General features: G+C 38.6%; 1 protein-coding gene across 2 annotated transcripts in view; it reads right to left on the bottom strand.

Moving 5' to 3' along the window:
* UGCG (UDP-glucose ceramide glucosyltransferase) overlaps positions 1–16,127 on the bottom strand; it is a 38,910-nt gene that overhangs the window by 8,184 nt on the left and 14,599 nt on the right. The window contains exons 2-5 of one of the 2 annotated variants that reach the window (XM_047768151.1): positions 11,936–12,077; positions 4,577–4,679; positions 3,464–3,565; positions 1,103–1,215 (exon numbers count right to left, since the gene is read on the bottom strand). In XM_047768151.1, the coding sequence (XP_047624107.1) occupies positions 1,103–1,215; positions 3,464–3,565; positions 4,577–4,679; positions 11,936–12,077 (460 nt within the window). The remainder of the gene's footprint in view (positions 1–1,102; positions 1,216–3,463; positions 3,566–4,576; positions 4,680–11,935; positions 12,078–16,127) is intronic. The other variant, XM_047768152.1, reaches the window with a different exon arrangement.

The following is a 16,127-nucleotide window of genomic DNA, read 5'->3' as shown; positions in this document are numbered from 1 at the left end:
GAAAGACCTCATGATTCAAATTGCCAAAGGTTAAAAAGAAGTTTCTGCGGTGTACCTTCACCCCCTCAGATGAGTGCAAGTCAAAAAAATACAAATGCAGTATGCTCAAACGCAAGTTGGTACACTTGGCGACAGAAACGGTATATTCCTCCCTTGTAACATAAAGACAAGTGGTTCCTCCTAAATGTTTAACCATATAGGAATGGTTAAGTATAGGATATACATATGATAGACTACGATAGAACCATACAAATTGCTTTTATTGAAAAATTATGAATAATATGGGGATACATTTATGAAGTGACAAAAATAAGACAAATTATTTTGAGTACTCTCTCAACTTGGTTTTTCAGAAGTTACATAGAAGAAAAAAAAATCCTAGTGCTAAAACGCTAAAACAAAAACAAACAATCTTAGTTTTTAAAAACAGAAACTTGCTCAAATTGATAGGGTTCTGGGAGTGGTTTTTTATTTATTTATTTGCGTTTTAGGGCCTCACCCTCAGCATATGGAGGTTCCCAGGTTCAGAGTGGAATCGGGGCTGTACCTGCCGGCCTACACCACAGACACAGCCACATCAGATCCAAGCTGCGTCTGCAACCTAAACCGCAGCTCATGGCAACGCCAGATCCCTAACGCACTGAGCGAGGCCAGGGATCGAACCTGCACCCCCGTGAATCCTAGTCAGATTCGTTTCCGCTGTGCCACGACGGGAACTCCTCAGACTAGATCTTTGAAAGAACTATGTAACATGCAGTTTTATGTAATAGTCTGGAACTGAACTCTAGAACTGAAAGCAAAGACTCTAAGGAAAAAGAATACTCTGTGCTCAGCTGGTAATAAAACCATGAGATGTTTCAGGGCACACGTGTTCACTGCCAGAGCACAGCAAGTTGACCTGTGAATGATTCCAGGGGCCCAGGCATTTCTCCACCAATGAAAACAGCTACTCTCAACTGCCGGAATGCAGCAGTTACCGTGGACTTAATACAGTTAACTTCAGGTGGCTGATCCCAACGCTTAGCACCGTCTTGAGCATCTGGGAGACGAGGGATCTGACACCAAGAATACTGAGAGTATTATTTATGACCATTGCACTTACCTGTTCTAATGTGGCGGCAAAGCCCTGTCTGTCTGCTACATACGGCAGCCCGTGGACCAGGCCCACTTTCTCTGTCATCTGGTTAACCATGTCTGTGAGTGTGTCTGGAATCACTATGATATGAAAGGAAAAAAAAAAAAAAGTACAGAGGGAGAAAGGGAAAAATACCCTTTTAGTAAAATGTCCACTAATGTAAAATACACATTGTGAATGCTTACATTATTATCTTTTTTTGTCTCTTGTCTTTTAAGGGCTGCACTCACAGTATATGGAGGTTCCCAGGCTAGGGGTTGAATCGGAGCTATAGCTGCTGGCCTACACCACAGCCACACCAACTGGGATCTGAGCCACATCTGAGACCTAAACCACAGCTCACGGCAATGCCAGATCTTTAACCCACTGGTCAGGGATCGAACCTGCGTCCTCATGGATACTAGTTGGGTTTGTTAACCACGGAGCCATGATGGGAACTCCCATGAATTCTTAAATTCGTAATCAATTCATTCTCTATATTTGGATCTAATAAAATGAATCTCAATCACCTTTCTGTGTAGGATACAAAATTTCAAAAAAGGCTAATTTATGATCGAGGATTTATTCTCAACATTTGCTGGTATAGACCTGAGAGGTACCAGAGGCAGGGTCTACCTTGAAAACGTCAACAGGCCCTGTTGCAGAACCTCCAAACTGGAATTACGGACAACGTGTTCTAGTGGAAAAGGTACAGGAGCAGAGGCCAAAGGACCTCAGTGGTCATCCTGGCTCCTCCCTTCCAACTGGAGGAAATGAGCCTCCTCTTTCTTAGAGGAGATGAGACATTCTGTCTCTTACAACTGTCAACGTGAACTGAATTAAGAATTACACCTGACAGAGGTCTGTACACTGAAAACACAGCAAATGGACGACAGTAAGAAATTTAAGATGGGACCCATGAAAAAGGAACATAGTCTCTGGCTGTGAATTGATAGATCTGCAATGATCTAAAAATCAGGTGTGTCATGCTTACCATCAATTTTCAGCTGTGCACATTTTAGGCGGGCAAAATTTAAATCACTGTCCCCTTTTCATACAGCCAAAACCTCATATCCTTTTACCGGACTTCATTTTTATTTCCTTCAAGTATTTAAGGACTAAATCTATTGTACAGAAGTGTACTTGGAGGAGTTCCAGTCGTGGCTCAGTGGTCAACGAATCTGGGAACCATGAGGTTGCAGGTTTGATCCCTGGCCTTGCTTAGTAGGTTAAGGATCCGGCATTGCCGTGAGCTGTGGGGTAGGTTGCAGACACCGCTCGGATCCTGCGTTGCTGTGGCTTTGGTGTAGGCTGGCAGCTACAGCTCCGATTGGACCCCTGGCCTGGGAACCTCTATATGCCACAGGTGCGGCCCTAAAAAGGCCAGAAAACAAAAAAACAAAAAAACAAAAAAAGTGTATTTGGACCTTAAACACACATACATAGTCTGGGTAGTGGCTCTCAACTGCTACCCTGCAGGGGACATTTGGCAACATCTAGAGACAGCTGTGATTGTCACAACTAGGGGAAGGGCACTACTACATCTAGTGGGTAGAGGCCAGGGATGCTGCTAAGCATCCCATGGGATGGCCCAACAATAAAGAATAACCCAGCCCAAAAGTGTTGAGGCTGAGAAATGTGAGGCAATTAGAATATAAAAAATGTTACAGAACACTGAAATTATTACAAGTGTACATGCTTAAAAATGCAAAAATACAAATGATATTTTCTATACATAAGGCCTCCTGCTACAATCAGCCTAAGTAAAAAGATATAAATATATTCTAATAAATGCATATAATTGTAGTAAAATTTACACTTTTTTTTCCCCTTGGCTGCGCCTGCGGCATATGGAAATTTTGGTGCCAGGGATGGAACCCGAGCCCCAACGGCGACCTGAGCCACTGCAATGACAATGCTGAGTCTTTAACCCACTGAGCCACCAGGGAACTCCAAAGAGGCACCTATTAACTTCTGTCCTTTTGCATGAGACAGTATATTGTGCATGTCACAAAGAGATTAAAATAAAAGTTAAATGTCACATGGATAAGGAAAAATTTACAACTACGAGAAAGCTCACAGGCTGTGTAACAGACCATGACAAATTTCTTTGTAAGAGTTGGAATTTTCTCTTCAAAATGAATACATTTTCATACATGTAACATTCTAGGTTGGCATAAAAAACTTAAAATCTTAGTAAGTATAACTTGCTATATTACCATGAAATAACAGTAAAATGAATTACTTTATGAGGCAAACAAATAGAGTTGATTAAATTTATTTTCAGACTGCTTTGGGCATTTTATCATTAAATGAATAGTTTTATAAAATAAATAAGAAAAGCCTCACCTCTTATTCCACTATCACAAATCCATATAAGATCATACTTTGCAACTTCATATCCTGGCATTAAATTATTAATTTTAGGATTAATGCCAACCTTTTTGCCACCTAAAAATTTAAAAATACAGCAGTCAAAGATTTGTGCAACATTGAAAATATTTTCTATTATACATAGTAGACAGAAGTGAAAAATACCTGGGTATTTAATAATTTAAATAAACATACTTTAACATTATGTTTCATGTTTCTTATTATGCATAATAATATATTTAGGAAAAACTGTTCATTCTCAAAAAGAAAATTACATCATTTTTCTTTGAAAATGTATTAGTTTCAGCTTTCTAATTCCTAAGTGCTTGCATTAGTAGTAAATATAAATGAATATTTAATAGCAAACACACCTCCAACAAGTCTTTATTTATTTATTTATTTTTTGTCTTTTTGCCTTTTCTGGGAATGCTCCTGTGGCACATGGAGGTTCCCAGGCTAGGGGTCTAATCAGAGCTGTAGCCACCGGCCTACACCACAGCCACAGCAACGCGGGATCCGAGCCGCATCTGCAACCAACTCCACAGCTCACGGCAATGCCGGATTCTTAACCCACTGAGCAAGGGCAGGGATCGAACCCGCAACCTCACGGTTCCTAGTCAGATTCGTTAACCACTGAGCCATGACGGGAACTCCCAACAAGTCTTTAGAATAAGCCCATGGGCTTTTGGAAAAACGTTCTTTTTGCCATGTTACAAAAATGAATTCTATCACTCATTCCCAATTATAGTCTATAACAAGACACGGAAAAGGCCACAGATTAAAATTATTAAAAAATAAAAATAATAGATGTTCATGTCTGGTTGATGATAAAAAGATAATTTAGGGTAATTTTGTTAATCCCAGATGTGAAAAAAAAACACACTTCGTTTTTATAACTTAAGTTTTCTTCAAAGGACAAAATCTACATCCAACACTACATGTTACACTACATCTAACAAACATGTATAAAGCAAACACGCTAGGTACGTCGATGGGTGCCTGACACCCCAATCTGTAGTTTAATGGAAAGACGATGACTGATTCTTAATATGTTCAGGCAAAAAAGGTACTGGAAAACTTGTTACTTACCTATGAACAATCTAGCATCGACATTTGGATATTTTCCAAGAAGCTTCTTACATACATCAATGGCTGGATCATCATGGTCTTGGACACAGAGGAGCACTTCATACTAGCCAAAGAACAGATTTCATGTAAATTAACCTTTTTTTTTTTATGAAGCATTGCTAAAATGCTAAGCATTTATTATTAGCATTTACTGATAGATTAAAAAGCATTCGGAAAAACACGCAATTGTACAAACCAGGTTTTAAAAGTTCAGAGCGTATTCATAATGGATACAAACACTTAAGTGATGATCAAGTGCTGCTTTAACGGGGAGCAGCTTTTCCAGAAGGGACCCCTCTGCCAGCCACGGAAGAATGAAGACATTGGTGGGATGCACAGCTGAAGTCCTGCCATTCCTGGACAGGCCTGGCCTCATATACCGGATGCCCAGCTTCACCACAGCCTTCATCTCTGAAGAATTACTAAATAAAATGCTCACGAGGTGCCTGGCAGTGTATCAGCAACACAGAAAGCAAATGAAATGAACACACTTTCTGTTCTCTGTAGACGCTTGGCCTCTGAACTTCATAATTTCATCAAGGTGCTAAAAATTACAGATCAAATACCACCATGAGAAATGTAAAGGGCTTCCCCAAATGCTTCCCAAGAAAAGGACAAAGCAGGGTTCGGTTTTTTTGCTGTGGTAAGTAAAATTATGTTCATTAAAAATGTATCATCCTGAAAAGCACACCTAGCCTTTTAACTATGAAAACACCCAGGATTTTATTTTTCCCAGAGCTATGTTTACTCTTTGATAGTAAATTACGGAAGTCATTTCTTAGCGCTTGACTGGCTGTGTCAAAATCACCCTGGGACAGTTTAAAGAGAATCCTGGGCCCCATTCTTAAACTTTTGAATCATTCTTAACCTTTGATTCAGGTTTATTTATAACATTTTGAGCTCAACACCTAATTTAGCATTTAGTAAACTACCAAATTTGTAAAAAGTGTTTGTCTTCCATATAAAGATGCTACTCTATCATCTTGTGGGAAATGTATTATAAGCAGTAATTTTTTTTTCAAAAGTCATGATAAATTCATACTGACTCAACAGCAAATTTCCTACCGAACTCTTTCTAAAACAGACTGAACATGTTTAAGCCAAGGAGGGAGGTTAATCATGTCCACAAACAAATAACAAATCTACGTGCTCTAAAAAATACAAAGGGCTAAGCACACAATTTTTGAGGTGTCTAACATACAAGGACTAATTCAGGGAATGAGCAGGACTGTTTTACTTACTTCCACTGATAAGTGCACACAAGTAAAAAGTGGAACTAAAATGTGTACGGCATCCTTGAGCACAATAACTAGTTACTGGTTGACTTAATATCTACTATCCCAGCAGCAAGTGGCAAAATAGAATTTAGTGGTTGAGCATATAAGGATTAAGGCCAATGAAGATAGTGCGGCTGACAAGGTAAGATTTTTTTCAAGTGGAAAAAAAAAGTTTTCTCAATAAAGTAGACGGTCAAACAATGCACACTTTCCACATGCTTTCTATTTACTGTTATTATATACATTCTATCCAATATCTACTTTTCAAGGAGACTGACCAAAACTGCCACCTCAGAGGTACTGAAGTAATTAAGCAACTTTCTGGCCACGGGTCTCCAGAGACCAGATGAAAATCTGAGAACAGGATGGACACCATTCTTGCCACACCTGAAGATTTCTGCAAGGGTTGACCCTGAGTCCTATAAACCATCAGCCAATCTCCCGACCAAAACATCTGGTTGAGCCACCAAAAGGCAGTGACTTTAACAATGCAGATTAGAAAGGTTAAGTGACTTTGCAAAGGGTGGAAGGAACAATTAGCGTTCCTACTAGAGTAAGCTGCTCAGCCAGGCTTGCTTGAAAAACTTCCTTGTTTTCCAAACATAGCATAGATTTTTTAAACATGATTTTATAATTTATGCTGTTTTACAGCTATAGGTGATTATAGTGAAAGAAAATGCTTGTAAGGAATACAATTCCATAAGATATTATTAAAAAGCTACTCTTTGCTTTTTCCCCAGCAAGAGAACATGTAGTATGTAGTACTAGAAATCTATTCGATGGGAGGAAAAAAGCTATACTATGTTGCAGCAAAAAAATTTTGAGAAGCATATGGTGTTAGTATAAGGAAGGGAGGTAGAGTTTATCTTTATTCAAATGCAAGATTTAAAGTTTTTGTTTTTATTGATTATACCTCTTGAACTTAATTTCAAATAAAAAACAAATACTTCCTGATTAGTCAGAGCGCAAATGAAACTGAATCCACTTTATGTAAGAAATGGCCAAACTCCTATTAAACACATAACTTTTGCTCAGTTGTTTCTGATATTGAAAATTACACTAATTTGGAGGTAGAATTCCAAGTGTTTGTTTGTTTGTTTTGCTTTTTAGGGCTGCACTTGTGGCATATTGAGGTTCCCAGGCTAGAGGTCTAATTGAAACTATATCTCCTGGCCTTCGCCACAGTCACAGCAATGCTGATCTGAGCTGCATCTGAGACCTACACCACAGCTCATGGCAACACCAGATCCTCAATTCAGTGAGCGAGGTCAGGGATGGAACCTGAAACCTCATGGTTCCTAGTCAGATTCGTTTCTGCTGCGCCACGACAGGAACTCCCCAAATGTTTTTTAAAGTGTTAGATTTTAACAAGGAATCTTCAGTTTTCAGCTAGAATAATCACCTCTGTGTCTTTACAGTCTGATCAAACATTTTATTTGCTAGGAATCTCTATATTTGAATAGTTAAATCACCCCAACTACAATGCAAGTGGTAAAACACAAGATACTAAATTGGTCAAAGCCTTTCTTAATTAACAACAAAAAAATTATTCAGATATTTTATGCTATCAAAAGGCTCAGATATAAATACATGTTCAAAAATACAGTGTTAATTAAAACTATTATACTTTAAAAATATTTCAAGAAAATGTTTATAAATCTGAAAGGGATATAAATTACAGTAAATTCCACTCTAAATATACAATAATGAATACATTAAATCTAGAAATAACTCCCAGAGTAATTTAGATGAGGTTAGCTTCAACTCTTTAGTAAGTTTGAGTAGGTATGTATGAATAGCTAAACTGACTAATTTTCCCATTTTCTTTTCAGTTAATGACTAGAAGGCTAGGTACAAAAAAGGTACAGACAATCCACAAACTGGGATTTGGTCCTTTGATATTTAAGAACTAAACATCTGAAACGGCAATAATCATAAATGCTACTTTTTTCTTTTATGAATAAGTTTAGATGTATAAAATATTAAATTTAGATATAATAATATTAGAAAAAAACTCATCGATTCAGCCATGTGGACATGAGAAAGGTAAACTTACTGCATTAATAAATATAAAATATCCTGGAGTTCCCGTTGTGGCTCAGTGGTTAACGAATCCGACTAGGAACCATGAGGTTGTGGGTTCGATCCCTGCCTTGCTCAGTGGGTTAACAATGCAGCGTTGCCGTGAGCTATGGTGTAGGTTGCAGACACCGCTTGGATCCTGTGTTGCTGTGGCTCTGGCGTAGGCAGGCAGCTACAGCTCCGATTGGACCCCTAGCCTGGGAACCTCCATATGCTGTGGGAGTGGCCCAAGAAATGGCAAAAAGACAAAAAGAAAATAAAAATAAAAAAAATAAAAAGTACATTAAAAAAAAAATCCTCCTAAAATGGAAAAACATTTCAACATGTTAACCAATTACATTGCCTATCAAGTAGGAATATCTTAATCTATAAATAACCACACATGTTTAAACAAAAAATTTATGATGATATCAGAATGCAAGTTCTATAATAGAACAGACTTATACCCCAAATGCCTAGATCATTCTCTGGCACAGAGTAGGTGATGAATATATTTGTTAGGTTAATTCATTTGTCCGAGGGTGACTTCTGAGTGAAAGACAGATGCCCGAAAGATGTTTTATAGGAAAACTGCTCTGCATTCAACGCCTTGACAAGCTGTATTAAAAATTTACCTGCTTTCAAGAACTAGGTAGTTTATATAGTTTTTCAAATTTATTTGATAAATCCCCAATCTTTCAGACTTGCCACATGTAATGTGCTGCTCTTTTGATAACTGACCCTATTTTCAATCTTTATTGCCACCATGGACAATAAAGAATCCAAGTATGACACTGGACTTGTAACATCTTAAACCCATTTTATGTTTGCAAAAAAGAAAAGAAAATCGCAATTACTATAGCCTCACTTGATTACTAACTCTAATTGTTAATTTCAAAATTCTTCACACGGCCAGAATTTACTAAAGTAACACCATCAAGCCACTTCGGACACAGATTATTTCATCTTCCTCCTACAGCTGAATTTCTCCCACGATGTCTTCTGTGCTGATGCCAAATGAGTACTTGATTTGGTGAAAAATAAACTGTATCACTTTTTCATTCTTATATTTTTTTCCAAGAAATATTTTTTCCAAGGAATAAGTATGAATATAAAGTGGATTTATTAGATATTCAAAGTATAGATACCTTTCAGGGCACTTAGTATAATAATCATCTCATCAAAATTTAAACCTAGAAATTCAGACAAGTGCCAGTAGTGAGGCTTCTTTCACATGTATAAAATTTAAAACTTTAGAATTTTAACATTTTATATATACATATGTCTATTTCCAAATGGCCTATAATGTTCCAAATCAAATAACAAGAAAGGGTTATATCCAGAATAAAAACATTTCCATAATTTTACAAAACAATGTTCACGTCTGACAAAAAGAGAATATTAAAGTGTTCTGGGCTTAGCAGTCACACAAATGTTCATTGCATGACACAACAACTCATGTGTTCACACTTGATGACACAAACAACTCGTGTGTTCACTCTCAGATGTGTGTGATTTCAGTGGTTTAACTTCAGTCTCTTGTAGAACATTTGCCATTGCATTTGGTCATTTAAAGAACAAATAAAATGCTGTAAGACTGATGTTTTCCTTTAGACTGCAGATATTTTGCACTTTTCCTCTGCTTTCTAAATGTTCTATTTACACAGTTAACAATTCTTTTAAAATTAGGAAACAAAACTGTGAACTAAAAAAGAAAAAAACAGTCTCCTGCATATAATGTTACTCATTTCATCAAAACAGCTTTCTCTTTAGCCAATTTAAATGACTTAGTGACATAAGTGAAAAGTGAAAACTAGAGCTCTGGAGATAATTCTGAATTATAATTAAAAAAAAACTTCATTCAAAAGAAGGAATCAATTATTGATGCATCCCAAATGTTCACAATTAAGAGATACATATGTTCCTGGGGTTATTTTAAGAAACTCTTTAAACCCACACTGACTTCCAAAACCATTTAAATTCTATGACTATCATCTTCCAAAAGCTGCAACATAAAAATTCTATAACTAAATTTTAAGAGTGGTTGAATGGGGGAGGGGAAATGGTTGGATGATGGTTAAAAAAATTGAGATGTGAGGTTAAGTTTCCCACAGATAAATGCATATGGGTCCACGCTATGTTCTGAGATTTATTCATAATCAATGAAAACATTCTTTCATTAACACAAATAAATTCTCCTTTGCATTTACTTACATAATGTGAGGCTTGAAAAAAAATTTCCATTTTTCTTACTGCAAAGCTTATTTGACAATTTGATTTATCTCATTCTTCCTGAGTTATCAAAGGACACATTTTTGCATATTTAGTTTGGAAAAAAAATGAAATGCATATCATATTTTTTAAAAAAATTATATATTAAATTTACTGAACAGATAATGCATTCATATGATTTGGAATCTCTGAATCTACTAAATATATATACATAAACTAGAAGAAATATATCATTTTCTGCTTCAAATTAGCTTCAAATGCCTAGATTTCTCAACTCCACAAGTGATAATAAATATAGCAACGCTAAAAAATAGCTGAATGATACTCATGTCTACATACTTAATAATAAGAGCTGCTTTAAGGCTATCACGGCTATGTCTTCTCTGTTCTTTTCACTGGCTACAAGAAAAGAAATAAAAGCATGAAAACCAGTCGACAAGAGAAGTGTGGCTATATTGTACTAAAGAAACAGAAGGGGACGTGTCTCCAAGCAGCCAAAAACTATGGAAAAACTGAAGCAATGGGGATAAAAATTGAGACACGTGAGCAGAGACCACATAGGGAAAGGGCAACTGGACTCCAAATCAGGCAGGCAGAAATCTCCAGACATAGTTTCCCAGGTAATCTACCACCACCAGAATGCCCTTACAAAAGCAGTGCCTCAAACCGGCAATTTAAAAAGCTGCCATATTGGGAGTTCCCGTCATGGTGCAGTGGAAACGAATCTGACTAGGAGCCATGAGGTTGTGGGTTCGATCCCTGGCTTTGCGCAGAGGGTTAAAGATATGGCATTGCTGTGAGCTGTGGTGTAGGCTGCAGATGCGGCTCGGATCTGGTGTTGCTGTGGCTGTGGCGTAGGCTGGCAGCTGTAGCTCCGATTACATCCCTAGCCTGGAAACCTCCATATGACATGGGTGCGGCCCTAAAAAGACAAAAAGACAGAAAAATAAAAATAAAATAAAATAAAAAGCTGCCATCAAGCTAAATATAAAAATTAAGGAATATTACGTGTTCCTAAGAAGCTAAAGGCAAGAAATAAAAAGAATACTCCCATCTAAGAAAACTAAAGGCTCCAAGGAAGGGACTACAAATGAGTTTATAGTTAAATAGATCCTATAGGTAAAGGATATAAGCAATACAATTAGGTATTAAACCCCAGGAAAATAAAGGAATGCAAAAACAAGGTACTGATGAAGCGCCACCTTATCACTAATTCTAACCTCGAAAGCCAGATTATCATGGGGATTGATTATTATTAGTTCGAGCAGTTCCTACATCCCATTTCAGACCGCTTAACCCTGCTTTTTCACTCTCACCATGACTTTCGTGGAATAAGATTCTGATGCTCAGATTACCAGGCATTTAACAATGTCTGAGTTCCAGGAGCTTTGCTCAGGGATCTCTAACTCGGACCGACACACGGGGCAGTTGGGAAAGGAATCTATAACCTTTCATCAACTTCCGTTCTGTCCTGTGACGAACCAGTACTGCTCCTACTACTGCTCTTACTACTACTATTACTATTATTGAAACTACCACTACTACAAGGACTGCTGCTACTACTATTATTATTACTGCTGCTGCTACTTCTTCTACTAAAGTGTAAATTTTATGAGGCCAAAACCATTATAAATTTTTAATACCTTCACTGATATTATCATAATTCCTCTGTGTTTACTATGGGGAAGAAAAAAAAAAGAAAGAAAAGGCATGATCTAGCCCATTCCTATGGGTACAAAACTGCACTTACTTTGGGATAATCCAATTCAAAGAACGTTTCCAAGTTGTTGATCAGGTTAGGATCGACTCCTTTCAGTGGTTTCAGAAGAGACACCCCTGGGAGCTTGCTATATGGCTGTTTGTCCGTTGCCTTCTTGTTGAGGTGTAATCGGCTAAAAAGCAAATGATATATATATTAACAGACATTTCTGGAGAATACATTAGAGTCAGAATTTACATGAAGTTTGTATCCAGTTACCAATAGATTACTAAATTCTAAATTAAAATTTTTTTTAAACTGACATCTTTCTAAAGGGATAGCTGCAAATGAAGGACAGTAGAACCAGGTAAGCTTCCAGCTGAAGAAAACCAGAACTAAGCAGAAGGAATGTGCCAATGACGGCTAGAGCTTAAGACAGTTGCTTATTGCTGCCCTCTCAGTATCTAGAACTACGTCAGGCTTGGACCAAGCATTCGATAAATACCTGGTAAAGAAATGAATGTCAGCCCACACACTGACTGCCCTTCCTCCCAAACTGCCATCAAAGTGGCCAAAGAACTATGAAAAGAGCAGGGAAAAAAAAAAAAAACCACCCTATCCGCTCCAGAATAATATGAAAAGTTAGGACCACCCCCCCCCAAAAAAAACCTGAGAAATTTCTACAATAAACAATCCACACAACACCTGGCCAGGGGTTGCAAGGCAAGCAGGAAAATGGGATAACTAGCAGAACTCCCAATGTTTACAAGCTCAGAATGGCAGGGATGGAATAGAGGGAAGATGAAGGGAAGAAAAAATAATCTCCATGAGGAGGGCAATGTCTATTACGGACACTGGAAGGCAGACCAGTGCCACCAATTCACGGATAGGTTGGTCAAGGTTCTCAGGGCTGGTCCACCCCAAGGGTGCTGCAATACAGGGCTCTTCGTGAGGGAGGCCACATCCAAAAGAGAGACTGAGCTCCAGTTCGTGTCTGGTGGTCACATCAAAGACAGGAGATGCTGTTCAGCAGCGAGCTCAAGTTTCTAGAGGAAGTCACCCACTGCGTCTTCCCTTCTCATAAGCAAGCCTCCAAGCACTCAACAGTAATCAGAGGCTGGCACAAACATGAGCCATCTGCAGGATATTTTAAGATGCACGTTCTTCCACGTTTTAACATCTCGGAAATCAATGGCATCATACAATTGCTGGCAGCCAGATGGCAGTCCGGACCTAGCAGCATGAAAAGCAACCCTTCCAGAAGATCAAGAAAATGCCAGGATCAATGCATCTTAGATTTGATGAGATCCACTATTCATCTACGAAGCATGTCTGGAAGTACACCAGTACCATCGGCCAAAGCAGTGAGCCACAGGCTCACTCCCCTAGTTAAGGCAGGGCTGTGCTGCAGCAAAACATCTCACATGAAGCCATAATACATCTTTCCTGAAAGAAAGCAGGTTACTACCTACAATGGAAAAAAAAAAAAATGTAAACCAAACAAAAAATTTAAAGAACAGTGTGCTTTCAGTTTCTGATCCTCAATACCAAATGCCAGAAAATAATGAGCACCATCTAGAGCAGTACTGCTTGGTGGGGCGGCCAACCACAACTGCTTTTTTTCTGGCCAGGGATGAAAAGAAATGGAGAGAAAGTGTTTAGGAATTTTTATAGCAGTTTGACATTGCCGTGCCATCCAAGCATGGGATTGGTAATTTATTTTCATTGTCGTTGATCAAAGTATCAGTCTGTGAAAGATTGGAAACTCTTAAAGAACTGATCCTTTGCCACAGAGAGTTTGGAAAATATTGATCTACAGGGTTCATCTAGAGGGCTGGAAAGAGGTAACACTATGATCTAAAATTTATATAACCACAAATATGATCACTATTCCACTTCTAACGAAATAGTAGACTAGATGTCTGGAGAAACCCACCCAGAACAGAACATCTAGATTAAGAGGGGGGGAAAGTTTATATTAGACATTTAACTGGCTGAAATGGTAATATACCCACATGATGGTTCAAATCACTAAAAATGCGAAGAGGTGCATATGAATATGAAGCCTTCCTGTTCCCCTGTCTCCCATCCGTCTTGCTCCCGTCATCACCTCCTTAACATTATCAGCGTCCTGCTTCTCTTTCCAGAAAGAGATTTTAAAAAATGCATCTGCAAGCCAAAACCCACACAATACATATAAAATTCTTCTATAATATTTATATTTTCTCCCTTCCTTTTCAATATAAGAACACTAAAAGCATGTTTTTAAATAAATGACTGAACTGCTGGGAAAATAAAGGAAAGCGCCCAGGTCAGAAATGAGGAGAAACCTCTGAGTGAGTGAGTATTGGCTGAGACTTGCCCTGGGACCACCCAGGGGTCCCTAATGACCTAGAGATAGTGACAAGCCTGGGACAAGAAAGAGAGAAAATCTGTCCTGAGAACCTCGTATAAATACATGGAATCCCTGAAAGGCAAAGTAGAACACTCCCAGCCCACAGAGGGAGGAAGAAGCTGCCTATCTTGGATTCAGTCCAAAGTGAAATGGAATAAAAACAAAAGGTCTCCATGGAGACCGCCTAACAACCACGTGAGTCTCGAACCCAGAATGCAAACTACAGGGGTTGCTTGAACAAAACCCAGGAGACGGAATGAGAGAAACCATCGCATGTGACCATGAATCCATGCAAAGAGCCACGCAATGTCTAGAAAAGAAAACAGGGGTCATGGACAGAAACGCAATAGACAGAGCAGAGAGAAGGTGGCATACAAACAGTTCAAAAGACAACTGGAGAACTGGGATCTGGATTTGAAGAAATTCTCCAGAACGCGGAACAGAATGAGAGGCAAAGACACTGAAATCATGAAAGAGTTTGAGACCTGGAGGATAGAATAAGAAGTCTGGGAGTTCCTGTTGTGGCGTGGAAATGAATCTGACTAGGAACCATGAAGTTGTGGGTTCAATCCCTGGCCTCGCTCAGTGGGTTAAGGATCCAGCGTTGCTGTGGCATAGGCTGGCAGCTGTAGCTCTGATTTGACCCCTAACCTGGGAACCTCCATACACCACAGGAGCGGTCCTAAAAAGAAAAAAAAAAAAAGAATAGAAGTCTAAAATCCCAGCAAATCCCAGTAATTTTAAACTATTGTATGATCAGGAAGTGCTATTAAACTGAAACAAAACATGGATGTGAGGTGACGACCAATTACAGAGAAATCTAGCCCACTAACACACTGCATTTGGTGAGGCTTTCAGTGGAAAACAATTTAAACTGCTAAAGACTAGATACTCATGTTGCAACAGAACAAAGGGAGGGGAAAAATGTAATTGTAATGTATACATGTAAGGATGACTTGATCCCCTTACTATACAGTGGGAAAATAAAATAAAATAAATAAAATAAAAAAAAAAGAAAGGTTGCTAAACTTCTCCTGGGGAAATGGAATATACATTACATCGAAACACACACACACACACACAAATAAAAATAAACTGCTAAAGAGTCTAGTGTCGATCCTATTTTCCCCTTCTCTCCCTTTGTCTTCATAAGACATTTTACTTTAAAAGCTAACACAGATCATCTCCTATTCTTTCATATCAAGAATGCAGCATTTTATCAAAGACAGGATGACGTGTCAGACAACAGCGAAGTCCTCCCCAGGTTCACAGTGAAGCAAACTGACAAATACTATAACCTAAAATTTCTCCTCAACTCTCTCTCAGGACCTTCAAAGAAACTGTCATTTGTGCCTCCCTCAACACCTATCTATTGATTAACTGATCCATCCATTCATCCATCCATCCATCCCTCTCTCTCCACATTCCCCCCGCCCTCTAACACACACACACACACACACACACACACACACTTTTCTCTCCACACCCAAAGGCTCATCCTGTAGCGTGCCCCTTACGCTATAAGAATCCTACTTTGGAGAGTAATACTGTTTTGATTTACGCAATACAACTGATACAGCCCCTAGTTCCAAATTACTTGAAATGTTTACCAAAACAATAAAAGAATATCCACTAAGTCACACACACACATACACAGTCACACAGCGCTCTGCAGAGCACACAGTGGTGCACCATGACTACTTCACATTCCTTTATCCAGCAAATCTATTTCAAGCCCAAATGTATACCAGACATTGTCCTATGCACTGGTGACACTGTGATGAACAGGTGAATGCCACACTGTTAAGAGCTGCGGTTTAATGAGGGGACGTGCCCATGTACAGAAGC

Source organism: Phacochoerus africanus, chromosome 2 (genome assembly GCF_016906955.1).
Source record: "Phacochoerus africanus isolate WHEZ1 chromosome 2, ROS_Pafr_v1, whole genome shotgun sequence".
NCBI classification, from domain to species: Eukaryota; Metazoa; Chordata; class Mammalia; order Artiodactyla; family Suidae; genus Phacochoerus; species Phacochoerus africanus.
Note: the sequence above shows the minus strand (reverse complement) of the source record. Positions and strands in the feature narration are given on the sequence as shown.